At 53.8% G+C, this 24,657-nt stretch overlaps 1 protein-coding gene across 3 annotated transcripts; it reads left to right on the top strand.

Moving 5' to 3' along the window:
- Window positions 1-1,353: 1,353 nt before the first annotated feature.
- On the top strand, window positions 1,354-23,866 carry RANGAP1 (Ran GTPase activating protein 1). 3 transcript variants are annotated; one of them, XM_036761036.1, is made up of 16 exons: window positions 1,354-1,544; window positions 5,244-5,389; window positions 6,515-6,642; window positions 9,009-9,068; window positions 13,709-13,888; window positions 14,842-14,976; window positions 15,689-15,847; window positions 15,977-16,090; window positions 16,222-16,321; window positions 16,488-16,572; window positions 16,659-16,842; window positions 17,512-17,625; window positions 18,304-18,406; window positions 19,534-19,622; window positions 20,089-20,210; window positions 21,837-23,866. In XM_036761036.1, the coding sequence occupies exons 2-16, from the start codon at window positions 5,278-5,280 to the stop codon at window positions 21,904-21,906; spliced, it is 1,755 nt and encodes a 584-aa protein (XP_036616931.1). In that variant the 5' UTR covers window positions 1,354-1,544; window positions 5,244-5,277; the 3' UTR covers window positions 21,907-23,866. The 3 variants fall into 3 exon arrangements, with proteins under 3 accessions (XP_036616931.1, XP_036616930.1, XP_036616929.1); XM_036761035.1 differs by having other exon boundaries at window positions 1,441-1,576; XM_036761034.1 differs by having other exon boundaries at window positions 1,485-1,920.
- Window positions 23,867-24,657: the final 791 nt, after the last annotated feature.

Genomic DNA, 24,657 nt, shown 5'->3' with positions numbered 1-24,657 from the left:
GGAGTCTGGAAGATCTGCATTCAAATCCAGCTTCAGACACTTGCTGGTTGTTCCACCCTCAGCAAGGTACTTAACTCCTATTTGCCTCAGTTCCTCATCTTTAAAATGGGGATACATTGGAGAAGAAAATAGCAAACCACCGCAGAATCCCTGCCAAGGCACAGCTAAACAACGTCAAATGTAACAAAGTGGTAACAAAGTTGCAGTTTGTATCACCTGAACCTTTCACCTTCCTCTGCATTGCTAGTGTTTCATCAATACTCCATGCTCTGTCACTATCCACTAACTCACCTGCCACCAAAAAGAAGCCTCCTCCCCCCTACAACAAGGAAAACAAATCAACCCATTGACCACAGTTGGACATGCACGGGTGATGTCCATCCCCTGCTCGTCACTAGGGGAGTCGGGCTTCATGGTCAGTTTTCTAAGTAAGAATTAATTAGTCGTGATGCCGATCAGAGTTCTGAAGTCTTTCAAAGATTTTTTTTCCCCTCTACTTATCATTGTGTAAATTGTTCACCCAGGTCTCACTTCACAATTCTTCCTCATCTACCACATTCACTATTTCTTTTAACAATAATTTCCATCACTTTAATATGCCACAATTTGTTCAGTCATTCTCTATTCTGTTTTCTCAAGTTGTTACTATACTTTCGTATATTTCAGTCCTTTCCTTCTTGTCTTTGGTTCCCTCGGTCTAGCTTGGTCTAGGGTGTGGAATTGATGGGTCAATGGGCACGTACAATTCAGTGACTTGGGGACTAGGGGGTAAAACTGGATTCCAAACTGCTAGACTGACCCCCCAGCTCCACCAACAATGTATAGCACGCCTCCCTTCCCCGGTTTCTCCAACAATCGCCATTTTGTCTTGTCATCTTTGCCAATCTGACTGACGTAAGATGGAAGCTCAGAGTTGTTTTCATTGGCATTTCTTTTACTATTAATGATTAAGGGCATTTTTCCCTGGGTCTCGGCTCGCTCCTTCTGACCACGCCCGTAACAGCGGATTCTCCATGTTGCCCTTGGTCCCCAGCTCGGGGCAGTCCCCCTCTTAGCTGAGGATCCAGGACAGAGCCAACGCCCCCATTCTCGCTTTAAGGAATAGAAGAGGTGGAGCGTCAGTCACTAGAGGGAGCCCCAGCGCTTGGTTTTTGTTCTTCAAGTTTGTAAATAAAGTTGTTGACAGTCGGGCCTTGCGAGGAGCGAAAGCGGCGAGCAGGCGCAGCCGCGGCGACCCCCGGGAATGGTAGTCTTCTCGTCCAGTCCACGAGCCAGTCCGATTAGGGTCGAAGATCTCGCGGGAACGGGAAGGGAGGAAAGCCGGCTTGTGGCGCGCATTGATCTACGGGTATTGTAGTCAAAAACGGGTGCGGCTCCTAAGGCGCGCTGAGGGGGCGGAACTACACTTCCCGGCTCCCCCGACTCGTTGGCGGAAAAGACGGCCATCGGAGAGTTCCTGAGCAAATCAGATCACAGAAAAGAAACTGCCGGCTTTCAAAAATTCTCCCTCGCCGCCATCATCGATCGGCGGCCCGGAGACGCAGGTGCTGTTAGCGGAGACCGGGGCGAGACGCGTGTGAGTGTGCGTTTGTGTATGGTGGGGTGTGAGCACGCGCCCGAAGAGTGGAAGGGAGTGAGCGAGCGAGGAGGGTGGGCGGCCGTTGGTTACCAGCCTTTCGTGACGCCGTGTTACGCCACCGCCTCCGCCGCCGCCTCCGCCTCCCTCGCGCCCCTCGGCTCCCGCGTGTGGTCCCCTCCCCCCTTCCCCCAGCGCGCGGACCCCCCCTCCCCCTCCCTTCCCGGGGAGAAGCCTTGCGCGTGCGCAGGAGGGCGGCGAGCTCGAGGTCTGAGGCCGCTGCCGCAGCACGAGGCTCCCGTAGCTCGCCCGCCCGTCCATCGCTGGCCCGCCCGCGCGCGCACGTAAGTCCTGCGACTCCCGCGGGGCCCCTGCGGGCAGGAAGCGGAGCGGGGAGAGGGCCCGCCCCGGGCCGCACCTGTCTCTCCGGGGGGGTGGGAGACTTGCGGATGGGGAAACTGAGGCCCGGAGGTGGAACAGCAGAGCGAGCCTTATCTCAATCCCCACCTTTTACAGCCGGGGAAACTGAGACCCAGAGAAGGGTGTCCAGAGACCTGAGCCTGGGCGGGTTTTTCCTGCTAGAGCATGTCCAGTCTCTCGGAGGCGGCAGGTGGGGATGGAGCTCTAGGCTCCTTGGAGGATCTCCTTGGAGATCTTTCCGCAGGAGGAGACCGGGGCCTGGGAGGACCTCGCCCCAGGTGGCCTGCCTGACCGTGGCCCGTTCAGGGCCTTGGGCCTCGCCCTGCTGACTCCCCAAACCTAGGCGTTTTTCCCACTGTATCATCTTGTCTCAGGTTGTTACATCGTGTAGGGAGCTCCGAGCCTGTTGTTCTTAGATCAGATCCTCAAAGAAGACCGGAGTCCAGGGACCCTGGGAGGGAACTTTAGGAACCACCTAGCGAAGCCCCCACCTTGTACAGAGGAGAACACTGAGGCCCACCCAGTTTAGGTGGCCAGCCCCATGTCCTCGGGTCGTCCTAGTGGGAGTGTCTCTAGCTCCAGATCCTGCTCTCAACCACCTCATTTTGTAAGGGAGGTGACATTCTGAGAGTCTCCTCAGTGCTTATAAGACGATCTGGGGCCCAGCCTGGCTTTCCCTCCCCTGCCCTCAGCTCCCTATCCCGCTCCCGTTCTTGGGGGGGGGTGGGAAGGAGCTGGTCCCCAAGTCACAATTAGTTGCATCTTTAGATGAACAGTTAGCAGATGAGTTCTGCTTTCTTCCTTCTGTCTCTTTTTATTTAAAGGAAGAAATTATCCTGGAAACAAGCAGAATTTTGCACAGGCACTGTACCTACTGGATATGTGAGCTCCCTGAGGATAGAATGTCTCCATTTTTGTGTCAGGGTTCCCAGCACCTCGGACAGTGCCTGGGACAGCAGAGGCTTCCAGATGCTTGTTGATTGCTCGATAGCTCCAGAAGCATTTGTTGGGCATCTGCTCAGGTCCAGGTCCATGTGCTGAGCCTCGAAGAAGTTACAAAAATAAGATATTGTCAGTGCCTTCCAAGGGTTCACCATCTGTCTAGAGATGCAGCCCACAGGAAAGGTTAGATCACAAAAGGTGACCACACTGGCTGCCTGCCCAATGGAGAATCTAGGAAAAAGTTGCTCCAAGATTACTTTAGGCAGCAGAACTGGAGGGAGTTGGCACCCTGGAGAGGACTGTCTCCCTGATCCTTGGTGCCCTGGTCTGGGCAGGGCAGGGCCAGGATGTAGCTGCTAGGAAATAAGGAGTGTGTAGATGTGGTTGTCTGAGGGTGAGGCCTCAAGGTGTGCCAGAGGGGTTTAGTTAGAAATCACCTCTTAGGACTGGCTAGAACTTGGAGCTGGAAGGGGCCATTGCAGATGTCTAACAACTATAAATCAGGACTTGACAAGGCCTGACAAAGACATTCTGGTCACTGTACCATAGCTGGGTCTTGGGATTTGAACCCAGATCCAGTTTTCTCTCTAAAAATCTAGTTTTCTTTCTGCACAGACCTGTGAATGTTGCTGATTACTTATGTATATGAAGTTTGGGAGTGGGCTGCTGGGGTTGTTGGCGGGGTTTTGGCTTTCTGCTTCAGAATCCAACATTGCCGTAGTTTCCACCCAGGTACTTGAACCTCTTCTGCCCTGCCTGACCTTCCCACACCTCAGGGTAGATATGTCATTTAAAATCCCCCAACTGGTTCCTATTTTGTGTCCGCTGGAGAAGGTGGTACCCCAAGACAACTGTCTTTCATTGGTCTGTGCCTCAACTTTCTTCAGTGGGGGCCCCCCATCAGGGCTTTGCGCAGGCCTAAGCCCCCGACATGGGGATTTCTGGGCTGCCCTGTCCTTGGTGGGGGTGGGGTGGTCTTTGTCCCAGGAGTGGTGCCAGCCTATTGTGATGGTGGCTTTTGTGATGTAGGGCCTGCCGTCTCCTAGGAGCCCCTGCAACCTGCCTTTAGCTCTTGATGGGGATAACTGGTTGTGAGTTTGAGCCTTCACTCTGTAGGTGACAATCCCTCTCCTCTACCACCACCACCCCAGGCAAGCCAGTGAAGGCCCTGGGTTTCTCCCTGGATGTATGGCTTTAACCAGTCCCCCCTGTTTGGGGGAGGGCATTGGGAGATGTGGCCCAGGACAGCCAGTAGCTGTTCCTGTGTGTACTCTGTTCTCCTGAATCTTCAGCCCTGCTGACTCCAAATTAAGGAAATCCCATGGTTTTGTCCATTTTGTCCCAACTGGGAGAGTCGGGGCAGCAGGGCCTGAGAGCGAAGGGGTGAGCCTCGGTGAGCATGGTGCGCAGAGCTTTGAGAGTGGCGTCTCCTCTGCCCTCTTGGCACTTCCATGGGTCAGGCCAGACAGAACACCCCTTGCCCAGGGTTTCAGCCTGTGTAAAAAACTGCTCTCAGTAGGAGCTGGATGCTCCTATCTGGAAGCGCCTGATGTTGAAGTCTGCCCCAGCACACAGAGCAGCCTTTGGCCTGAGCTGACCTGCACATGGGCATCAGGTCTGGATCCCACCTCCACCCCTCACTGCCTTATCACCCTGGGCAAGGGACTTCACCTGGGGCCTCCATTACATTGTCCATGGAAGGAGAGATTTGGACCGGCTGGCCCCCAGGGTTCGTCAAGCTCTGTATCCTGGGACCATTTGGGAGGTTCTTCTCCTGCCCAACCGTTGAAGGCCATCTAAAATGCTCCCTCTGCACCCAGTCACTTGTGACCGTCCCTTTTCAGCCTCACATGGTGCGTAGCAGCAGCATAAGTCTGTCATGTCATGAGAGTGTGTGTTACAGCCGTCATGTTTAATGTCTCACTCTCTTGTCAGACACATATTTTGCTGGCAGGGACCAGCTCTTGCCTGTACTTTGGGTTTCCCCCAGGACTGTGCTCAACACAGTAGGTGCTTAATAAATGTTTGTTTCTTCAGGGACAGCGTGTGTCTTTCATGTTTAATACCCTCTGACCCCTGCCTTGGGGACAATATGGCCAAAGGCTTGGCATTGGGACCAGCAAACCTGGGCTTCAAGCCCAACTTTGATATTTCATAGCTGGAACCTTAAGCAAGCAAACAACCTCATTCTTCCCGTTGATCCATGGGTTTAGTGAGGCCCTGTAGATCTCAGTATTGTGAGGATTGTGAAATACCAAACAAGTGGGATGGCTTTGATGATGAGAGACGGTGCCTTTCTCAGCAGCCTGGGGAGGAAGCTTGACAGAGCAGCCGTGACCATGGCATCTGAGGATATTGCCAAACTTGCCGAAAGCCTGGCCAGAACCCAGGTGGGCGGAGGACAGCTCAGCTTCAAAGGCAAAAGTCTCAAACTCAACACAGCAGAAGATGGTGAGACCCTTTGCCTCCCCCCAGCCCCCATCACTCAGCCCCCTCAGCCCTGATGGGGTCGTGGGAGGAGCTAGGAGCTAGGTATAGCCTGGAATTGGCTTCTTTGGGCTCCAGGGCTTCCTTCCCCCCCACTCCCAGCCTAGCAGGCCCATGCTCTCCCCGGAGGTCTCATCCCAGAGAGAAGCAGTGCCCCTGGGAAGCAGCCATTCTGACCCAGCACAACTTCTAGGGATCACCTGGTGGGGCTGAATGGGGAGTTCCTCACCTTCCATACCACACTTACTTATACCCCAGAGGAGCTGGTTTGGGCTTGCCCACAAATCCTGCCAGGATGACTTGGCAAGGTGGTTTTGAGAAAGGTATGGCAGAGTTTGTGACTGGGAATAGCAGTGGCCGGGATCTTTACCCTCCCCTTCTCCTAGACCCTGCCCCACATGTTCAGGGCAGTTAATTACTCCAGCCTGGAGGGTCACCATTTCTAGCAGTGCTGACTTCTCAGACCCAGGAAGGCAAAGGTGATAAAGCCAAGGACCTCCCAGGGTGGCTTCTCCCTGGCCACGGACTGGTCAGACTGATGCCAAGGCCAGTCCAGCCTTTATTTATTCAGCAGAGAACTTGGGCCTAATTCCAGACTCTGACACTAACTGACTCTCTTCCTTTGCGGCTAATAAGCCAGACGCTTAATCTCAAGACCCTACGTTGCTATCTGAGCTTCCTTACCGGTTTTTTTAAAAATAAGGGGTAATATGAAAGTGTGTACAGTGAGTATCGTATTCATGCCTTCTCAATGGGCAGAGGAAGGGAATTTGGGGACCAGGGCTCATTCTTGAGGGCTGCACCCCCTCTGGACAGTTTTCTCTGGGGCTTCCAGGGTCACCAAGTGCTTTCCTCACCCACCATGCACACCCTTGTGAGGTGGGTAGGGCAAGGCTGATCATTACGGCCTTTTACTTATAAGGAAGCTCACTCAGGGCTTAGTTGGCTTGCCCAAGGCCACGCAGCTCCTCAGTGTGGGAGGTGGGCCTCTCAGTGACCCCATGCTCAGAGCACAGGCCTCAGTTCCCCTGCTGGCTCCTGGAGTTGAGGACGCTCTAACAATGCGGCTCCTGTCTTGGGTCCATTCAGCTCAGGAAGTGATTAAAGAGATAGAGGCGTTTGATGGGCTGGAGGCCCTGCGTTTTGAAGGCAACACAGTGGGTGTGGAGGCGGCCAAAGTCATCGCCAAGGCCCTGGAGAAGAAATCGGAGCTGAAGGTGAGTGTGTTTGATGCCCCCTAGAAAGGTCAGAGCCAGACAGGGCCTTGCCCCCTGCCCTGCTGCTGGGCCTTCCAGCCCCCAGGGCAATGCCATCTGACCTGCCAGGGTCCCCTGGGTGTTCCTGGGCCTTGGCACCTGCCCCATCACTTCCCCTGGCATCTCTGGACCTTTCCGTCTGCCCTGTGTTGTCTCACCAATGACAGCGTGAGCTCTTTGGGAACAGGGCCTGTCCCAATCATCTTTTATGCGCAGTGTTTGTGCCGGGCTCAGAGAAGGCACTTAGTGCATACTCCTTCCCCCTTTCCTCACTGCTGCTCTTTTGTATTCAGAGCCAGGAGCAAATACCAGCTCTAAGCAGTGGAGGAACCGGGCAGGAGAGCCTGACTGGCTGCTCTCCTCCGACTCCCAGGCAGGAGAGGCTGACCTGGGGTCAAGGAGGGAGTCTGTGCAGGCGCCCCATAAAGGCCTTTCTTTCCCTGACCCAGTGAAGCCTCAGAGGGAGCCTTGAGAGGCTGGTGACCAGCTGTGCCCAGCTTTACCTGAGGAGGTCACGGCCAAGCAAACATTGGCAGCTGTGGCTCTGGGTTGTTTTGCTCACTTCTGACCTGGGACGCTTCGTTCTTTAGGAGATGGTTGTCCCACCTGGGTGGCCTGAACCATTGGGGCTGTCCTTCCAAAAAAAGGACTGACCTGGACTATTGGCCCTAGCCTACCTGAGAGCACAGGCCTCTAGAGACAAACAGATCCCACCCAGGAGTCCAGGTGGGCCCTGGAGCAATGACAGCCCCCCACTCTGCCGTGGGGACACACCACATCCTGCCCCATCCACGGGCTCTTCTTTCACCCTCAGGGCAGCATTGATCTGAGACCAAGAAAGGGTGAGCAGTTTCAGGGGAGAAAATGTTTAGGAGCAAATGATTTGGGCCTGGGAGGGACCTAGAGAAAAGTCATGCTCCCTGGGATTTGCCCAGGGTCCCACAGGGAGTGAACAGCAGAATGAGATTTGTGGGGAGGCCCCCCACCGGGCTCAGGACTCAAGGGAGGGCCTCAGGTCCCATTTCTTCTCTTCCCCTAGAGCCAGTGGGACTTGGGGAATCTTTCATTCCCAGGGGTATGACTTCCTCTGTAAGATGAGGGGCTCACGGTGGGGCTGGGCCCCTCAGTTTCTCGGCTGGGTCTTCGAGCCCAAGCCAGTGTTCTGGAGAAGGGCATGTCCTCCCCTCCGAGTTCCCGACCGCAGTGACATCACAGGTCCAGTTCCTATCCCTGTGAATGAGTGAGGAAATTAGTGAATGAATAAAAGATCATGTTTTAATCACTTTCTGCTGGCCCCATGCGGGACACTGGAGAGGCAGAGGTTAAAGGAGTCTTGGCCTCAGGGAGTTTACATTCTAATAGGAAAGACAACGGGCAGAGAAGAGAGGTGTCCAGGGAAGGGAGTCAGGATGGGGGGTGCGGAGCACCCAGCAGCAGCTGGCGGTGCAATGGCTGGATGCTCTGGAATCTCCACTTTGGTCCCAACTCTAATCCACATGTGACAAAGCCTATGAAAACAGGGATTTTTTGCTCAAGGATTCTCCATAGGAGCTGTTGAACTTTTGAGCTGGAAGGAGCCTGGGATTGTTGGGGGCCAGCCTTGCCAGGGTAGGGCCACTCCCTTGACGCGGCTTCCAGTGACAGGAGGGGAGTCCTCACCAAGGAGGCCACCCCTGTTGGAGAGCCCTGCTCATTAGGGAGCTCTTCCTTCCGTCGAATGATTTGAAACCTTCCTCTTTGTTTCTCTGGCTGGCTGGCCCTCACTCTGCCCTCTCTAGCTATGCGCTTACCTTTAGTCTTCCTCCCTAGGGTTGGGGTGGGGGAGGGTGGACAACTGTCACCTAGTTCCCCCTTCTAAGCCTTTTATTGGCCAAGCTCAGCATCCTCGTTCCACTCACCATCTTGTGTCTGCCTGTGGGGTAAGTTTTGTCAGTGGGCTTGCGAAATGGGAGGCAAGAGCCTGGACCAGAGTATTCCAGGCATGGACCTGAGTGCAGGGAGGCTGTCCCTTGTGCATTATTCTCCCTGAGGTGCCAGCATCTCTCTCATGCTGTTGGCTCCCCAGCTGGGAGCCTGCAGGCGGCTGCACACCCTCTGTTCACATCTGTGTGAGTGGCCAAGCACCTGGGGGGCAGTAGGACCAAGACTGATTTCCTCCTCCCTCACAGGAGGGGCCTCGACTTAGCACCCTGCCAGCTTAGCACCCTGCCAGCTCAAACACTCTCTGTGTCCCTGCTAGGGCTTGGGTGTGAGCCTAATCTGGAGTCCGTGGCATCCCAGCAAACTTAGGCTTTTTTCTTTGTTTCTTTCCCTCCTTTCTTCCTAAGCGATGCCACTGGAGCGACATGTTCACTGGGAGGCTGAGGTCAGAGATTCCCCCTGCCCTGGTGAGTGAAGAAGCTGCCATCACCTTCCACTTCTCAGTGCTTCCATTCAGAAGCCATCCCTTCCCTGAGCTGTTCCAGATACCTTTGGGGCAGGTGGGCAGGCGGGCATGCCTCCCTGGTTACTGGACTGGGCAAGAGTGAAAGAGGAACAAGCAGCATGACCACCGGGGGGTTGGCAGTACTGGGCAAAGATGACTGAGGGTAGTCTTGCCCTCAGAATCCATTTCTGACCAACGAGTCTGAAAGAGGGACAGTGGGACTATTATCTAAAAAGCTAATTTAACAAGCAATTGGATAAGCATTTACTAAGCTCCCACTGTGTGCAAGACTGGGTGTGCAAAGCTAGAACAGAGACCCTCATTTCCAGGGGCTTATAGTCTCAGAGTAAAGAGACAGAGAAGGGACCTCATCACAAGTCACAGTGGGGCTGTGAGATGAGGACCAAGGAAAGGTCCATGCCAAGGACTGTGAGATGTTGGGGTGGGGCTAGGCCACTTTACAGGTTGGGGGCCCTGTGAAGGCAGTTGATATGCCAAGAGCAAATGCCCAGTTAATGAAGAGCTCAAATCAGGGGTGTGGGTAGGAGTGATGGAGCCAGTATTACACCCATTTGGTCACGGCTGCCTGTGGCGCTTGATTCTGTGTCATGAGGCTTTTTTTTTTTTCATTTAATAAATATGTATTTTCTCTCCTTTCCACTTTTTCCCGTACAGTTGAACAACAAAAGAGAAAACCCTTGTCACAAGTACAGGGTGTCCCAAAAATCTTAGTGCTCTTTGAAGCTTTGTATTGAAGCTCCTAAATTTTATAGCTTAAAAAGACCCTCATTGCATAGTCAGGCAAAGCCAGTCCCTGCATTGGCTGCATCCAGCATCATGGGTCTTGTTCTCATCTTGAGTCCTCACTGCATTGATGAGAATCATCAGGTGTTTTAAAGTCATTTTTCTTCATAGTTATTACTGTATGAATTATTCTCCTGGTATTTCACTCTGCATCAATTCCTACAGCCTCTTAATCCGAATACTCTCTCCTCCCTAGCTTCTGTCCAAGCTTGGTCATTCTAATTTCACAGCGTTAGGTTTCAGTTACAATGTTATTGTTCTTTCAGTTACATTGTTATCACTGTGTAGACTGTTTTCCTGGTTCTGGTTTTGGTATCTATTCATGTAAGTCTTTCCATGCTTCTCTGTATTCATGATTTCTTCACAATGATATTTTCATGACGATAAGTCTATTATGTTCGGGGCATATGTAGTATAATATTGCTGTTGATTTGTTTTCTGTGGTTCCTTTCAGCATTGTGTATAGTTTAGTTTGTGAATGTTTGTTTTTGCTTTGTTGGATAGCACAATTGCAACTTTGACTTTTTTGGATTCACTCAATGGATAGTAAAACAAATGTTCTAACTGCTCAGTTTTATACTTTGTATGTCTGTTTCTTATAGACAACAGATTACAAGGTTTTGTTTTTGTAGCCAATCTGTCGCTCTTTTTCATTTTATTGGAGTGGTTAATCCATTCTCATTTAAAGTTATGATGAGAGCTTGGTTTATATTTTCCTCCTTTTGTCTCTAATAGCAAGTTTTTCTTCCAAGTTATGATTTTTTTTCCCTCTTCCACTGTGAACATAGTACTGTCTCTCTCCACTTGATCTTTTTTAAAGTGACTCTCTTCCTTAAAAGATTATTTGTTTGTTTTTGTTTATTTTGAGTTTCAAATTCTCTCTCCCTTCAGGCCCCACCCATTGAGAAGACAAGGAATATAATATCCATTATGCATGGAAAGTCATGTAAAACCTACTCTATATTAACCACAATTCTCTCCTCCTCCCCCCCCCCCCAAAAAAAAGTGAAAACCAGTAGGCTTCCACCTGCTCTTAGAGACCATTACTTCTGCCCCTGTGGGTGGGGCGCATTTTTCATCATGGGCCCTTCAGAATTGTCTGAGTCATTGTATCAGTCAGAGAAGCTAAGTCTTTCACAGTTGGTCGTTACCATGTTGCCATTTCTGTGTAGGATATTGCTTTGGATTTGCTTGCTGCCCCTTGCAACAGTTCATAAAAGTCTTCCCACTGTCTTTTCCCATCATCTCTGACCCTCTTCTCTCCTGTTTATGACTCCTTTCCCTTTTATAATTTTGGTTACTTACTCCTTTTTCTTTCCTGTTTTTATCTGGCTCATTAATTCTTCCCCTTCCTCAAGTAGAATTTCCCTTTCCCTCTTCCCTTTAAGTTTGCCCTGTTAGTTTTTCAAATTTTATTTTGTGCACCCCTTTCCAGAGGGAATTTCTCTCCCTCCTCTCTTTACTAGCCATCCTCCCCCTCTGTTTACTTTAGACCCTCATTCTTTGGTTTATGGCCCCTCAAGTTATTTAGATGCTTTATGTTCTCTGTTCCTCATCAGATCAAAATTTCTGAGATACCCATTTCTGCCACTGCTTTGTGGGAGCTTCCTGCTCATCCCTTTCCATGGTGCCCTAGTCCCACAAAAATATCCGTTTCTGCAGGTGATAGGTCTGCACCGTGGCAGACCCCCCTCTCCATTTACTTCCCTGTTCACCTTCTTTCAGAATCTCCCTGGGTCCATGTTGTCCTTCTCTCCAGGGATCAGTTACCTCTGTAGCTCCCCCTTCTGAAAGTAGGATTAAATATTTCTCTAAGCACCAGATCCCCACAGACAACACCCCAACACAAGCTCCGCATCTTCCTTCACAGAATGAATCTCTTCACTCATAAGGACCTTCATCAGTGGTATCCTCTCCTCCTTCACTCTCCTTTTTCTTAGAGACCCCAGGGGTCCCCTTTTCCTCATTCTGACCCTGGGCTTGACCAGCACACATCACCCACTTCCCTTCTATCCATTTCCTCTCCTCCCATTTTGTAGATTAGTCCTACATAAAACACTGAATCACCCTTAGGTGGGGTACCACCAGGTGCTTCAGACCTGCGTCTCCACCACCACCTCCGCCTGACGTCTGCCTGCACCTCTATCTCCTGGTGTGCACAAAGAAAGAAGTCTCTTGATGGTCTCTCTGCTGTCACTTTGTTGCTCTTACTGTACTTGGCTGCTGCATTTCTCTTGCCTGGGGTGTTTGAAAAATAAATAATCCCTTCGTCTGATTTCCTTTCTAAGAATGTTTGGGATGCTTTTTTATTGTTGAGCATCCATCTTTTTTTCATTCATGATTAAACTCAGATTTGCAGGGTAGGTCACTGTGGCTATGTCTCTTCAGAACACATTTCCATTCCCTCCTGCACTTTCTGGTGATGCCAAATAGTCTTGTGTCATTTGAGTTTTCTTTCCTTTTTCTCTGAAGGTCTTTCTCCCAGTTGTGTGCAGAATATGTTGTTCCTCGATTGCATTGTTAAATATAACCACCGTGTGTCTTGGAGTTTACAGCTTTTGTTTTCTTTTCCAGAAGCAATCTATGGATTCTTTTGATGAGTAACTTGGTTTTTTGTGGTCCAGAAGTTCTGGGCAGCTTTATGGTATTATTTTTTACATTACGGTGTTTAGGGGTTTTTTTTGGTTTGTTTTTTTTTTTTGATTTGTCATGGTCTTCTGGGAGACCTACAATCCTTAGGTTGTCTCTGTGCATCCTGTCTTTGAGATCAGTGTGTTTTGCTTGCATGGAGGGCATGTTTTCTTTTAATGTTACTGCTTTCTATTTCTCTTCTTCCAGATTGTCCTTCACTCCTGTGTATTTTTATTCCCAACGGGTTGTCCTCTCTTGTTTCTTTGGTGAGACTTGGTGGTGCAGATTTAAGTATTTCTGTTCTGCCATTTACTTCTTCTGTGAAGGCCATAAATCCTGCTCTCACATTTCTCATTTTTCTTTTCAACCTCTCAGGAACAAAAGCCACAGGGTCCTTGGCCTCATCAGGTGCTGAATCTTTTTCCTTTTTTTCCCTCAGTATTTATTCACAGAGGCCAGATTCATTTACTAAGTCTGGAGGCCTGTTAGTGTTTCCCCTCTTGATTTATCTACTTATGGTCAAGGTCTTTTGAGTTTTTTTCTTCCTGAGATCTTTAGTAACTTCATTCTTTTTTTCCCCTTTACTTTCCCTGACTACTCACTTTCTGACTCCCTCCCCTCTGATGGCGGTTTCCTTGGGGGCTAGATCTCAAAGTGACTCAGCCTCCTCCTGTGTTGGACAGTTCATGGTTCACCAGCCTAGATCTCTGTCCCAAGGGACTTCTGGAAGGTTAGAACAGATCCCATTTGGGTGCTGGGTTCTTTCCTTCTGACCCTTATGTGTGTCCTGTCCCCTTCACTTCAGACTGCTACTGTCCCTGCCTGAGTGGATTTCTTCGGCACACAGGAGAGCCTCAGGGTCAGGGTACAGAATTGTTGTGTCCTGCCCTGTTCCCTTAGTCCCCCCGACTCTGCTGCAGCACTACTCGCTTGATCCCAGGACATTCCTGCGGTTTGGGGTGTGGCTCTCCATGGCCCTGGAAAGAGGGAGGCTGGGGGCGTCCTGTAGGTCGGGTCAGCTTGTACAGAGGCAATGGAGGGAGGTACTGCTGAAACAACAGAGTTAGCTATTAGGACTCTTGGGGTAGTGGGATCCCCTTTTACCACCCCCAAGGCTTTTCAGCAGAAACATGGCCATTCCCTCCTGATCCCTCATGTGCTCCGTAGATCTCCCTGGGGGAGGCCCTCATCACAGCCGGGGCACAGTTGGTGGAACTGGACCTGAGCGACAATGCCTTTGGGCCTGACGGCGTGCGGGGCTTCGAGGCCCTGCTCAAGAGCTCAGCTTGTTTCACGCTGCAGGAACTAAAGCTTAACAACTGTGGCATGGGCATTGGTGGTGGCAAGGTAGGTGGCAGCTCCCCAGCACCGGCGCACAAATGTGGGAAGAGCAGAGAAATGCTTTGTGTGCCCTCTGTATGCGTCAGGCAAGTCTGTGCTTAGGGAGGATCTCAGGGGAGCCCAGGGCCTTCGATAACAAAGTTGTGGTCCCTGGAACGCTGACATTTGGTGGGAGAAGCCTGAAGCACCAAGGGCCTGGGAGCTGGGTAGTGAGTCACCCTCCCCTGAGGCCGGCTCACTGAGCTAGCCACTCTTTGGCTGGCTGCCTATTTTCTCCCTTCTGGGGGCTCGTGCTGGGGGTGTGGTGTAAGTGTGAAGTAAGTCTTGGTTTGCTCCTTATAAACTCCATTTGGGGGAGAGCAGGGTCCCAGAAGCTTGGTTCCTCCCAGTTCATTCACAATTTGGAGGGAGTGAAAAACAGGACAGAGGGAGGAAGGCTCCATTTCTCGGTGGTGCAGGGAGCTGGAACACATTTGGGCGAGGGGCCAAGGAGCGTTTTTTGTGGTTGAGTAACAGTGGGGAGGGGGGCCACACTTGGGAATGTTCAGGCAAAGACCCGGAGATGGGAGATGTAGAGGAATAGCAGCTGAGAGTAGATGGGGAATCCCAGACATAGGACATAATGGGGCCAGTGGAGCTAGTTGGAGAGGGGCGTGGCATAACCAGAATTGAAGGATGAGTGGGAGTGGGGAAAGGCTGTAGGAGTGGTCCAGGCAAGAGGTAAAAAGGCCTCAGAAAACAGTCCAACTGCCTCATTTTACACCTGAGGAAACTGAGGCCCAGCGAGTAAGCGACTTGCCCAGAGGAACACAACAAGTGCAGAATCAGCATGGGACCCCATGTCCCCTGACTTTCCAGCTGGGGCCAGGTAAAGATGAGTGAGGTAGGAAGAGCCTGAACTCAGGCTTCTCCCAGGCTGGGGAAGGGGGGATAGCCCAGGACACATTTTTCTCTTCTAGATCTTGGCAGCAGCTCTGACTGAATGCCACCGGAAATCCAGCGCCCTGGGCAAGCCACTGGCCCTGAAAGTGTTTGTCGCTGGCAGAAACCGTCTGGAAAATGATGGTGCCACAGCCTTGGCTGAAGCATTTGGGGTGAGTGATTCCTGCGCAGAGGCTCAGCCTCACCCCCACATCCAGGTCCACTAAGTCATCTGAATGATCAGAAAACTGAGGGGCCTGGCTTGCACCTGGGTCCTGGGATCCCAAACCTGGGGGAGGGTGCAGGTATCGAAGGGGCATCTCGTCGTGTGGCACATCTGCCAGGAGGGATGCTGGGAGCTGCCCACACCTGCCTTTAGGTAGCCCTGGCCCCATTTTCCTGATGAGGCAGCTGAGGCTCTGAGTGACTCCCCAAGGTCATGTGAGGCACTGAGCTGGAGCTCAGAGAGGTGTCAGCCTAAGTGCTGGGTCTGGAATCTGTACAATGAAGGGGCTGGGCGTGAGTCACTCAGAAGCATTTATTACATTGCATGCTGTGAGCCAGGCACTGGGGAGACCTGGGAGGGAAGCCAGAGAGCAGGTGGAGGTCATGCCCTTCCCAGAAGCCCTGGCAGCACTGCTAAAGCAAAGGCTGGAAGGTGGGGCTCTGGCTGCCAGGTCGCCCCCCCCAAAGTCCCCCAGCTCCTGGTCTGGCCTAAACCCAGGGCTCCTGGCCCTGCATTGACTTTGGTAGCACCAAGAAGATCCTCCTGCATATCAGCGGGTACAGGATTCTCTCTTTCCACATTGACAGTGTTTTTCATAGCCCTCCATCCCCGCCCCTGACGACCTGCCCCAGCTTTCCTTTTCCTTCCCTGTCACACAGATCATTGGGACCCTGGAGGAAATCCACATGCCTCAGAATGGGATCAACCACCCGGGGGTCACGGCGCTCGCCCAGGCCTTTGCCACCAACTCCCTGCTGAGAGTCATCAACCTGAACGACAACACATTCACCGAGAAGGGAGCAGTGGCCATGGCCGAGGTGATCAGGGTCACTGAGTAGCTGGGCAGGGCTTCTCAGGGTCTGCTGCTGGGCTCCGGGGGGCCTGGGGTCAGGGGCTGTCCTCCGATTCCCTTTGCACCCATGCTGTGTTTCGTCTCTGGTCCGCAGACCCTGAAGATCCTGAGGCAGGTGGAGGTGATCAATTTTGGGGACTGTCTGGTCCGTTCCCGAGGGGCTCTGGCCATCGCTGAAGCTGTGAAGGAGGGGCTACACAGACTAAAGGTGGGCCTGCTGCCTTCTCACCTTTGCAGGGGGTTGGGGGTGGGGGCGGAAGGGGCAGTGCTTGGTCTAATCCAGGGCAGATTGCCTCGACCTCATGGGAAGGATGTTTGACACCCTCTGTATGGTCTCAGGAGCTGAACTTGTCCTTCTGTGAAATCAAACGAGACGCTGCGCTGGTGATCGCAGAAGCTGTCGAGGACAAATCAGAGCTGGAAAAATTGGATCTCAACGGTACAGGGGCAGGCCTGGTGGAGTTTGGGGACACACCCAGCCTCAAGGTCACCCCCCCCAACACACTTGAGGCCTGTGGGCTTGGAGCATCAGCCCCTCCTCCTGAGTATTCTGGTCATGGATCACTTAGGGTCCCCCGTCCTCATTCTTCCCCCTTCTGCCACAGGGAATGCCTTGGGAGAAGAAGGCTGTGAGCAGCTTCAGGAGACCCTGGAAGGCTTCAACATGGCCCACACGCTGGCCTCGCTCAGGTGGTGGGGCAGGGCCTAAGGGGTCCCCTGGGGGTAGGGCCTGAGGGGTCACAGTTGAGCAGGACTCATCTGCCGTCCCTCTGCAGTGATGATGAAGGGGATGATGAGGAAGAAGAGGAGGAAGATGAGGTTGAGGAGGAAGAAGAAGAGGAGGAGGAAGAAGAGGAGGAAGAGGAAGAGGAGGAGGAAGAGGAGGAGGAGGAGCTTCAGCGAGGCCAAGGGGAAGAAGTGACCACAACCCCCAAGAAGATCCTGGATACACATGTTGGGGTAATTTCCCAGTGGTTCAGGGGGCGGAGAGAAAGGTGGTCTGGGATCTGGCACATAGTAGGCTTATACTGAATGCTTGTCTGTTGGTTGAGAGACCAGCTCCCCACCCTGACCATCTGCTCATCCTCTGGGGGTGTTGCCTTGGCCCTCTTGAGTCTTCCAGTTCTTCTTTGGAGGGAGGCAAGACACTGGGGTCTCGATGTCCTCCAGGCAGGTCCCCAGTTAGATGGCCTGCCCAAGGCAGGGGGTGGACAAGGAGCACTGATGATGGAGTCAGAGCTTTCAGGCCTTCTGGACCAAGCTCAAATCCTAGGTCTGGGCAGGATAAAGGCCTGCGTGTCTGTGTGCCTACCAGCCAGCTCTCCCTAGTGAGACTAGGGTAAGAGAAGGAGATGGAGGGTCAGCTGGGGAGATATGCTGGGCTTGCCAGAAATGGGAAGGACATTCTTAAGTTTAGCAGGAGCTACCCCGAGCCCAGGAGGGAATGAGACCACCATGCGGAAGGTGGGGGTGGGGGGCATCTGGAGCTGGGCTGGCTATGGAGGCAGGAGGGAGCCCCACCCAGCTGGAGGCTTCTGGGGGCTGGTCTGAGGCCAGCCTGGGGCTCCTGTGCCATCCACTGAGCACCCCAGCCACTCATCTCGGCCTGGGGCCTCTATCCGTTTGTAGGAACCTGCTTCTGTTCTGTGTCCTCCATCCGACATCTCCACATTCCTTGCTTTCCCATCTCCAGAAAAGCTTCTGCGTCTTGGGCCCAAGAGCTCAATGTTGATAGCCCAGCAGGTAATTGGGCCCCAGCTTCTTGCCCAGAGAGCTTAGAGTATGAAGGTGGTGAAACCACCAAGTCAGGGCCATAAAGCAGGCAAGGCTGAGCTGTCCCAGGGTGGGGCGTCCCTTCGGTAGGCTCCCTGCTTGCTTGGGGGCATATCCGGGAGTGTCCTGGCTGGGGCAGGGTGCTGTCCCCCACCTGTCAGCTCCCTCAGTCCCATTGCTCTGTGTCATTTGGGGTAAGCACTACCCTCATCTAGGCCTCAGTTTCCTCATCTCTAAAATAAAGCCAGGTGGGCCACCTGGGCCGTACTCTCCCTTCCAGCTCTCAGGCTCTACTCCTGCCCTCAGGGAACTAAAGTCTAGGAATACTCATACCCATTGCTAGAGCGCTGGCTGCTCTCAGGTGTCACCCAGTGGGCTCGTCCCTCCCAGCCTCTGCATGGTGCAGGTGGTGTAGAGAAGGGCCTTGGCCCAGCTTAAGCATCAGGCCTGGGTCCAAGACCCCACCAGCTCTGAGGCACCTCTGAGGATGCAGAGAGGGAGCTGGCCCTGCCGGTCACAGCTATGGGGCCTCATTTGTGGAAGCTCCTAGATCAAGGCTGGAAGAAAGGAGGAAGGTCAGACTGCTCGGCCTCCTTTCAGAGAAGAGGACACAGGCTCAGAGCCCCAACTGGCCCTCTTCCCTCTTAGACAGATACGTCTGATCCAGAGAAGGTGGTTTCAGCTTTCCTGAAGGTCTCCTCTGTGTTCAAGGATGAGCTGGCAGTGAAGACAGCGGTTCAGGAAGCAGTGGGTAAGTGCCCCCAGCCTGGCACAGGCTGAGAAGGGAAGGAAGAGCTTCTGGGAGGTGTCTGCTGGCAGGCTGGTGCGTGGTGGGCAGCATCTGGCAGGCAGCCTGTCATGGCTCAGGCCGTGCTCGTAGGCGCTGGGTGCTGGCTCCCAGTTCTGGGGCTTTGGCATTATAGGCCTGATTCTTACACCCATTCTTGGGATGAGGGAGTTGAGGCTTGAGTCCAAGGACAGCAAGTGTGGAAGCCAGAATTTGAGCCTGGGTCTTGGCTACCTTCTGCTCTCCTGGTCTTTCCACGAGGCCTGGACAGAAGTCTGGCTGGAGAAATGAGGCACATGCCTTATTCCTGACTTCACAAGGCCTGAGGGCAGGTGCTGTGTGTCCATGTCCTCCCCACCGTGCCCCTCGCCCAAGAGCCAGAGACAGAGAGAGCGTGGCCTCTGGAGCGAGCTGCTCACTGGGGCTTCCCTCCATCGGTGGAGAGGAGCCAGGCCCCACGGGCCTGACGTGGTAGAGTAAGAGGAGGCAGGGGTCTCAGGATATGGTGTCAGCAGCGGCTGTTGGATCTTGGGTAAGACCATTCTGCACCTTCCAGCCATAGAGCCCTGGGTCCTCGGGCCGGCTCTGACCACGGCTGCTGCCATTTGACAGTAAGAAAGAAAGTCCCCGGAGAAGTGGCCGAGCACCAGCAAGCCGGCATTCACTGGATGGCTTCCTGACTCCCAGCCCCTCATCCCATCTGCCTCAAAGCTGGGTGGGAGGGTTTTTGGAGGGGGGTATTGGGTACAGCCACGTCAAGCAGTCTAACGTGATGCCAAGTGTTTACAGAGTGGGAGATAAGCTTGGAGGATTTGAAAGGCAGAGAGCCAACTAGAGGTGCCCATGGGGCCAGCTGGCGAGGCTTTCCCAGCAGCTGCCAGAATGGCTCCAACTATCCTGTATGCATTGGCAGGGTGCAGCCTTCGGCCAGGGGCACCTTCTGGCTCCCCCTTCCTCTCTGTGCCCCTTTGCCCATCTGATCCCTGGGCCTCCTGCCTTCCCTCTCCTGTGAGCTACCCTCAGTGCTGCTGGAAGCTTTGGGGGCCAAGGCTCCAGCATGCCCTACTATGCCCCTTGTCCATATCTTCCAGATGCCCTGATGAAGAAAGCCTTTGATTCAGCCACCTTCAACTCCAATGCCTTCATCACCAGGCTCTTAATCCACATGGGGCTTCTCAAGGTGAGAAGGGAAGAAAGTGTTAGGCCCATCTTAGAAATGGGAAGGGTGAGGCCCAGACAGGACAGGTTACTTAGCACCCAGTCACTATTCCATGGACCAAAATGTAGATCTTTCCCTTCTAGTGAGAGGTCACAAGAGCCTGGGGACCCACTGCTTTGTTGGGGGGCACTTGGCCTGCCTCCCCCATCCATGGTTTGCTGGCAGGGTTTCCCCTCCCCATCAGTTCAAGGCTGGCCCAGGGGGGTGGGGCAGGGATAGTATGGGCCATGGAAAGGGTAGGAAAAGCCTGCCTTAGTTTGAAGGGTGTCAGGTACTTTGCAAGGTGCTCATGGACCAGACTGCTCTTGGCCTCAGAATTGCAGGCGTCAGCAGCATCCTCTCTGGGGCTTTAGCAGAAAGATGTACTGAGCCAGACATGGTGCTCCGGCAAGGCTAACCTTGCCCTCTTCTGTGACCTTTCCTACAGAGTGAGGACAAGATCAAGGCCATCCCCAATCTCTATGGCCCCCTGATGGCCCTCAACCACATGGCCCAGCAGGATTACTTCCCAAAGACCCTGACACCTGTCCTCCTGGCCTTTGTGACCAAGTGAGTCTGACCAGTCTGCTGCCCTTTGGTCTCAGATCCTGTGTTCCTGGCCTTGGAGACTGAGTCCAGTGAGCCCATCCTGTGCCTTGAGGACAGGAGGAGGTGGGGTATGGAGTGAGCAGGTGGTGGGGCAGGAGCCAAAGTCTCCATCCCAGCTCTGGCCCCACAGTGTGCACACGGCATCCCTGGACACCCAGGCAAGGAAAGCCCCCCAGACAGGAGCCTGTGTTGCCCGACCTCAGGCACACCCAGAAGATTCAGGGACCCAGGGACTCCCGAGAACAGAGAGATTGGGAAAATCCTCAACCACCAAATGGAAAGCCGGCTCTGGACACAGCTTGTGTAGCTGCAGCCCCAACGACCCCCAAGGCCTTGTCTGTTTTCCCACAGATCCTGGTGCCCTGGAGATCAGGGGTGGGAAGAGCAGGTTCCTAGAGGACAGCCTCCCCAGGGTGCCTAGTGCTGTGCTCTGACACAGTTCTGTAGGAAGTGTTTGTTGGGTTGAATTGTAAGAAAAAGGCCGAAGTAGTTGGGCAGGCTCTGTGGAGCCCTCCCTCTGGAGTTGGGTCTGGGCTCTCTGGGGCATGAGGATGGTGTAGGACCTTTGGGTTTACAGAGCCATCCCGCAACAGGTAGGCCTGGCTAGCATGTTTATCCCCATTTTACAGAGGAGGAACAAGAGGTTTGGGGGAAGGGTGATGGGCCCACATGTATGTGAGCCCTGGTGTCTCCTTCCTGCATCAGGGTCCAGCACTCATGCTGCTGGCTGCCCTCCCCCAAGGCACCCGTATGGTGAGCGTATAGTGCAGAAGCTGTCCTCACCTGGTGTCACTGTGGGCACCCAGTGAAACAAGGCCCAGAGTGATGGCTGTCAGGACAGTCACCTCCCCGTGACTAGGTGGCCTTTCCAAGGGCCCTTCCCTCTCAGTGAAGAACCCCCCAAAGCCAGACTGTGAAGAGCCTAGAATGCCAGACTGGAGTTTGGGATTGGTCCTTTGGGCCAGGAGTCCTTAACCAGGATCCATAAACTCATTTTTAAAATAGTTTAATAACAGTATCTCAATCTAATTGGTTTTCTTTGTATCCTGTGTGATGATCCTATGTATTTTGTGCATCTCTGTGATGCCCCAGGATTGAAGCTCCACAGTTCTCTGGCACTGGAGCCCCCCCAAAGCCCAACCCCCGCAGAATGTGGGAGTGTGCCAGGCCTGGCCCTCAGGGGGAGGAGCGGGACTGGGCGGGGCAGGACAGGAAGAAGGAAGAGCTGGTGAGAAGTGGCAGAAACATCAGAAGGAGGTTCTGGGCGCCAGGCTATAGGCCGTCATCAGGCCTGGGTCCATGGGCAGCCAGGACGGGGAAGGGAGGCTCCTTTGGACCAAGTGGGACATGAGGGTGGCAGTTCATGGAAGGGAAGAGGTGAATTCAAAGGGACAAATCTTTATTAACCAGGAGAGACCCCCTGGTGCTTCTGGGAGCGGGGGGGCAGGTAGAAGGTGGAGGTGACAGATAGGGCCCACAGTCAGACTGTAGGGAAAACAGTGCCAGGAGGGGGCAAACACAAGTGACTGGCAGGCTAGGACGGTGGTGCCTCATTAATTTCCCTTTATTCCTCCCTGTCTCTTGCAGGCCCAATCGGGCTCTGGAGTCCTGCTCCCTCGCCCGTCACAACCTCCTGCAAACCCTCCACCAAGTCTAGTCGCTAAGAGGCCGGGCCTCTGCCGTCATCCCACAATGAACTTTCTGACCTGAGATTCCCCTGCCCAGGCCCCAGAGGACGAGTGTGTGTGTCTGCCATCACTTCCACTGAAGATTCCCTCCCCTGCCTTCCACCCTGGGACACCTAGGGGAGGCTGCTTTTGTTTGGTGTTTGTCCTCTATCCTGACCAGTGCCCCGCCTGCCGGTCCTGGCCCCAGGCCCTGGGGTTTGTGGAGCTTTTCGTGACGTCTCTGTTTTGGATGAGCTGGCCTCGGACGCTTGCTTCCATCCTGCCTGCTCATGGAATCGGACAGTGGCCCCTTCATTAAACTCTGTTCCCTGCCCTCACACTGGCCCGTGTGGATCTCCCCTGGCCATTGCACGGTATCCTTAGCTGGCCTGGGGAGCTCCTCGGCTGCTTAGGCTCACCAGGGATCTCTGGGATAGGGAGCGGCCTGTCCCTGCCTCCCAGGCTTTGCCACCTGGAAGGGGCACAGAGCCTAGTGTGGGGATGGCAGCTTGGTGACCCCAGGGGAGGAGAGCTAGGCATCGTCTGTGTGCATACTGTTTGCTGTGGTAGAGGCAGTCTGGCCTCAGACCTTCTGCTTTGTGGAAGGGAGCTGACAGGCTGGGATCTTCAGCTTGTCCCAGGGCCTGAGCTCGGCCCTTCAGCAGGGTGGTCTGGAGGAAGGAGCCAGAATAAGTAGGGGACTCTTGACTGGCACATTCTCATGTCTCCTTCCCCTCCTCTTTGAGCAAGAAAAGGTGTCCCCTGCTGCCTGTATCCCCTCTAGCCCGGGCCCAGCTACCGGGTTAGCTGGTCAGATGGCAGCCCACCCATTGGGGGTGCAGCACCCCCAGGGCCCTGAGCAACCGTTTTCTTCTGGGCCTCAGTGGGTTCCAAGCCAGGGCTGGGTCCCCTTGGCTCCTAAACTTTCTCTTGCCTTGCTGTGCCTGGGCCCTACCCAGGGCTGCAGCCCAGGTTTCGTGAATGGACCAAAATGCTGAGGAGGGAGTTAAGGAACTCCCCCAGATCACCCACTCACCCACCCTTCCCTTCACTGTAACTTATGTTCATCTTCTGTTCACTAAAAGTGGCAAAAGGGGGTCCTGGAAGCAGGCCCCAGCTTGGAGCATGTCTGCAGGGTCCTGAGGCAGTCTGTGTGGAGGAGCTGCCCTTGGCTTGTCTAGGGTCTTGATCTCCTGGCCAACATTGACTTTGCGGGCTATGAGATGCCTGTTCTCTAGGCTGCATGGGGCCCGTCCTGCTCTCACTTTGCTGTCCTGTGAGCACTGGCAAAGGATGCTGGGAAGGCTCGGAGCAGATTTTGGTTCCAGCTTCTTTGGCCTCTGCCCAGCTTTAGCCAGCATCCACAGGAGCACGGGTGTACTTGAGGATGGCCCTCCCATCATCATGGTGAAGGGCTGGGAGGCTTTGGTCACTGGCTGTTCTGCCCCACAGTGGCAGGAGTGAGCCCTGCCCTGATTGGTGTAACCCAGGACAGGGCCAGCGAGAAGAATGGAAGGCGGCAGGGCCAGCAGTGCTGGGGCCCCACTTTGGCTTCTTCAGCCGCTTTGACTGTAGGTGCTCATCTCCAGTCTGCTGTCCACTGGCTGCTCAAAGGGGATTTTAGGGCAGAGAGGCCTTGGACCAGTCCAGAAACCCCAAGGAGAGGCTCTGCAGCTGCTAGATGGGGTGGGAAGGGTGTCTGAAGCAGCTGCCCAGCAGTGTGGGTCCAAGAGCTGTCCTCGGGGCCCTGGTGGGTCAGAGGAGGAGGGAAGACTAGAAACTCCCCTTGGTGGGCCTAGACTAGGCCAGCTCTGGCAGAGCCTCCCCCCAGGGTGCCTTTCACCCTAGCACGCTGCTCTCATCTGTGTTGGTACTTGTGCTGATGTATGAGTAACTGTCCTGCCTGGGCCAGGGCTTAGGGTAGCATACAGAATAAAGTGATGTGTTGCAGCCTGGCTTCATCCCTTTGACTGGGGTGGTCTATAGGGTCCAGGCCTGAGGGAGGGTTAGGAGGGGTGGCCTGGGCCAGTCCTGGGGCTTGAGTAGAAAACTCAAACACAAGTCAGGATGAACATCAGACCAGAGCACAGACTTGGAAGGGGGAGGGACGAGTGGCCCAAAGGGGTAAATGGATGGATGGTCAAGTGGAGGCCATGTTGCATGGAGCAAAGAACTCTGGGTCTGTAACAGAAGAACATTTATTATGTACCTTCTGTGCTAAGGATACAGATAGAAGAGCCCCTGAGCTCACAGCCTACCTAAGGGGAGCTGGGGTCAAGCAGGGGCAGGGCTGCCAAGCTCAGAAACTGGCAGGAGAGAAGCTGGGGCCTTCTGGCCGCTGCATCACAGGGTGCATAGGGGAAGGGAGGACCTAAGTGTGTCTGGGGTGGGGGGCGCCATTTGGGGAACATTCTTTCAACTCAGTTTACACTTGTGTTTCCCCACTGATTCAGTTGGCGTGAGGGGAGGGGGTTGGTTCGCATTGTGGTAACTCCCTCCGCCAAGGCAGATTTGCAGCTCGTTTCTCACCTGAGCCTTAGGGATCATTTGGGGCACCTTGGAGTTGGATTATCCCAGAATTGCAAAGGTAGGATGTGTCCCAGGGAGACTGTGAGACCGGGTGCTCTGCCATGCTCCCATGCTTCCAACTTTGACATTATCAGAGTGGATGAGGAAGCATTTGCCTAATAATTAACAGCACGAAATTGAATTTCTACGTGGAATGTTAAGCCTGAGAAGAC

The sequence above is a fragment of the Trichosurus vulpecula genome, chromosome 5 (assembly GCF_011100635.1).
Source record: "Trichosurus vulpecula isolate mTriVul1 chromosome 5, mTriVul1.pri, whole genome shotgun sequence".
In the NCBI taxonomy this organism is placed as follows: Eukaryota; Metazoa; Chordata; class Mammalia; order Diprotodontia; family Phalangeridae; genus Trichosurus; species Trichosurus vulpecula.
The sequence above is the reverse complement of the archived record's forward strand: the minus strand, read 5'-3'. Positions and strand labels throughout refer to the sequence as shown.

Excerpts from the sequence above, each read along its gene's own strand:
- RANGAP1 (XM_036761034.1), top strand. The coding sequence starts at position 1,595 with ATGGTGGGGTGTGAGCACGCGCCCGAAGAGTGGAAGGGAGTGAGCGAG. Across the intron at positions 16,091-16,221 it reads AGGGGCTACACAGACTAAAG|GAGCTGAACTTGTCCTTCTG; the intron begins GTGGGCCTGCTG and ends GTATGGTCTCAG. Across the intron at positions 20,211-21,836 it reads CTCCTGGCCTTTGTGACCAA|GCCCAATCGGGCTCTGGAGT; the intron begins GTGAGTCTGACC and ends TGTCTCTTGCAG.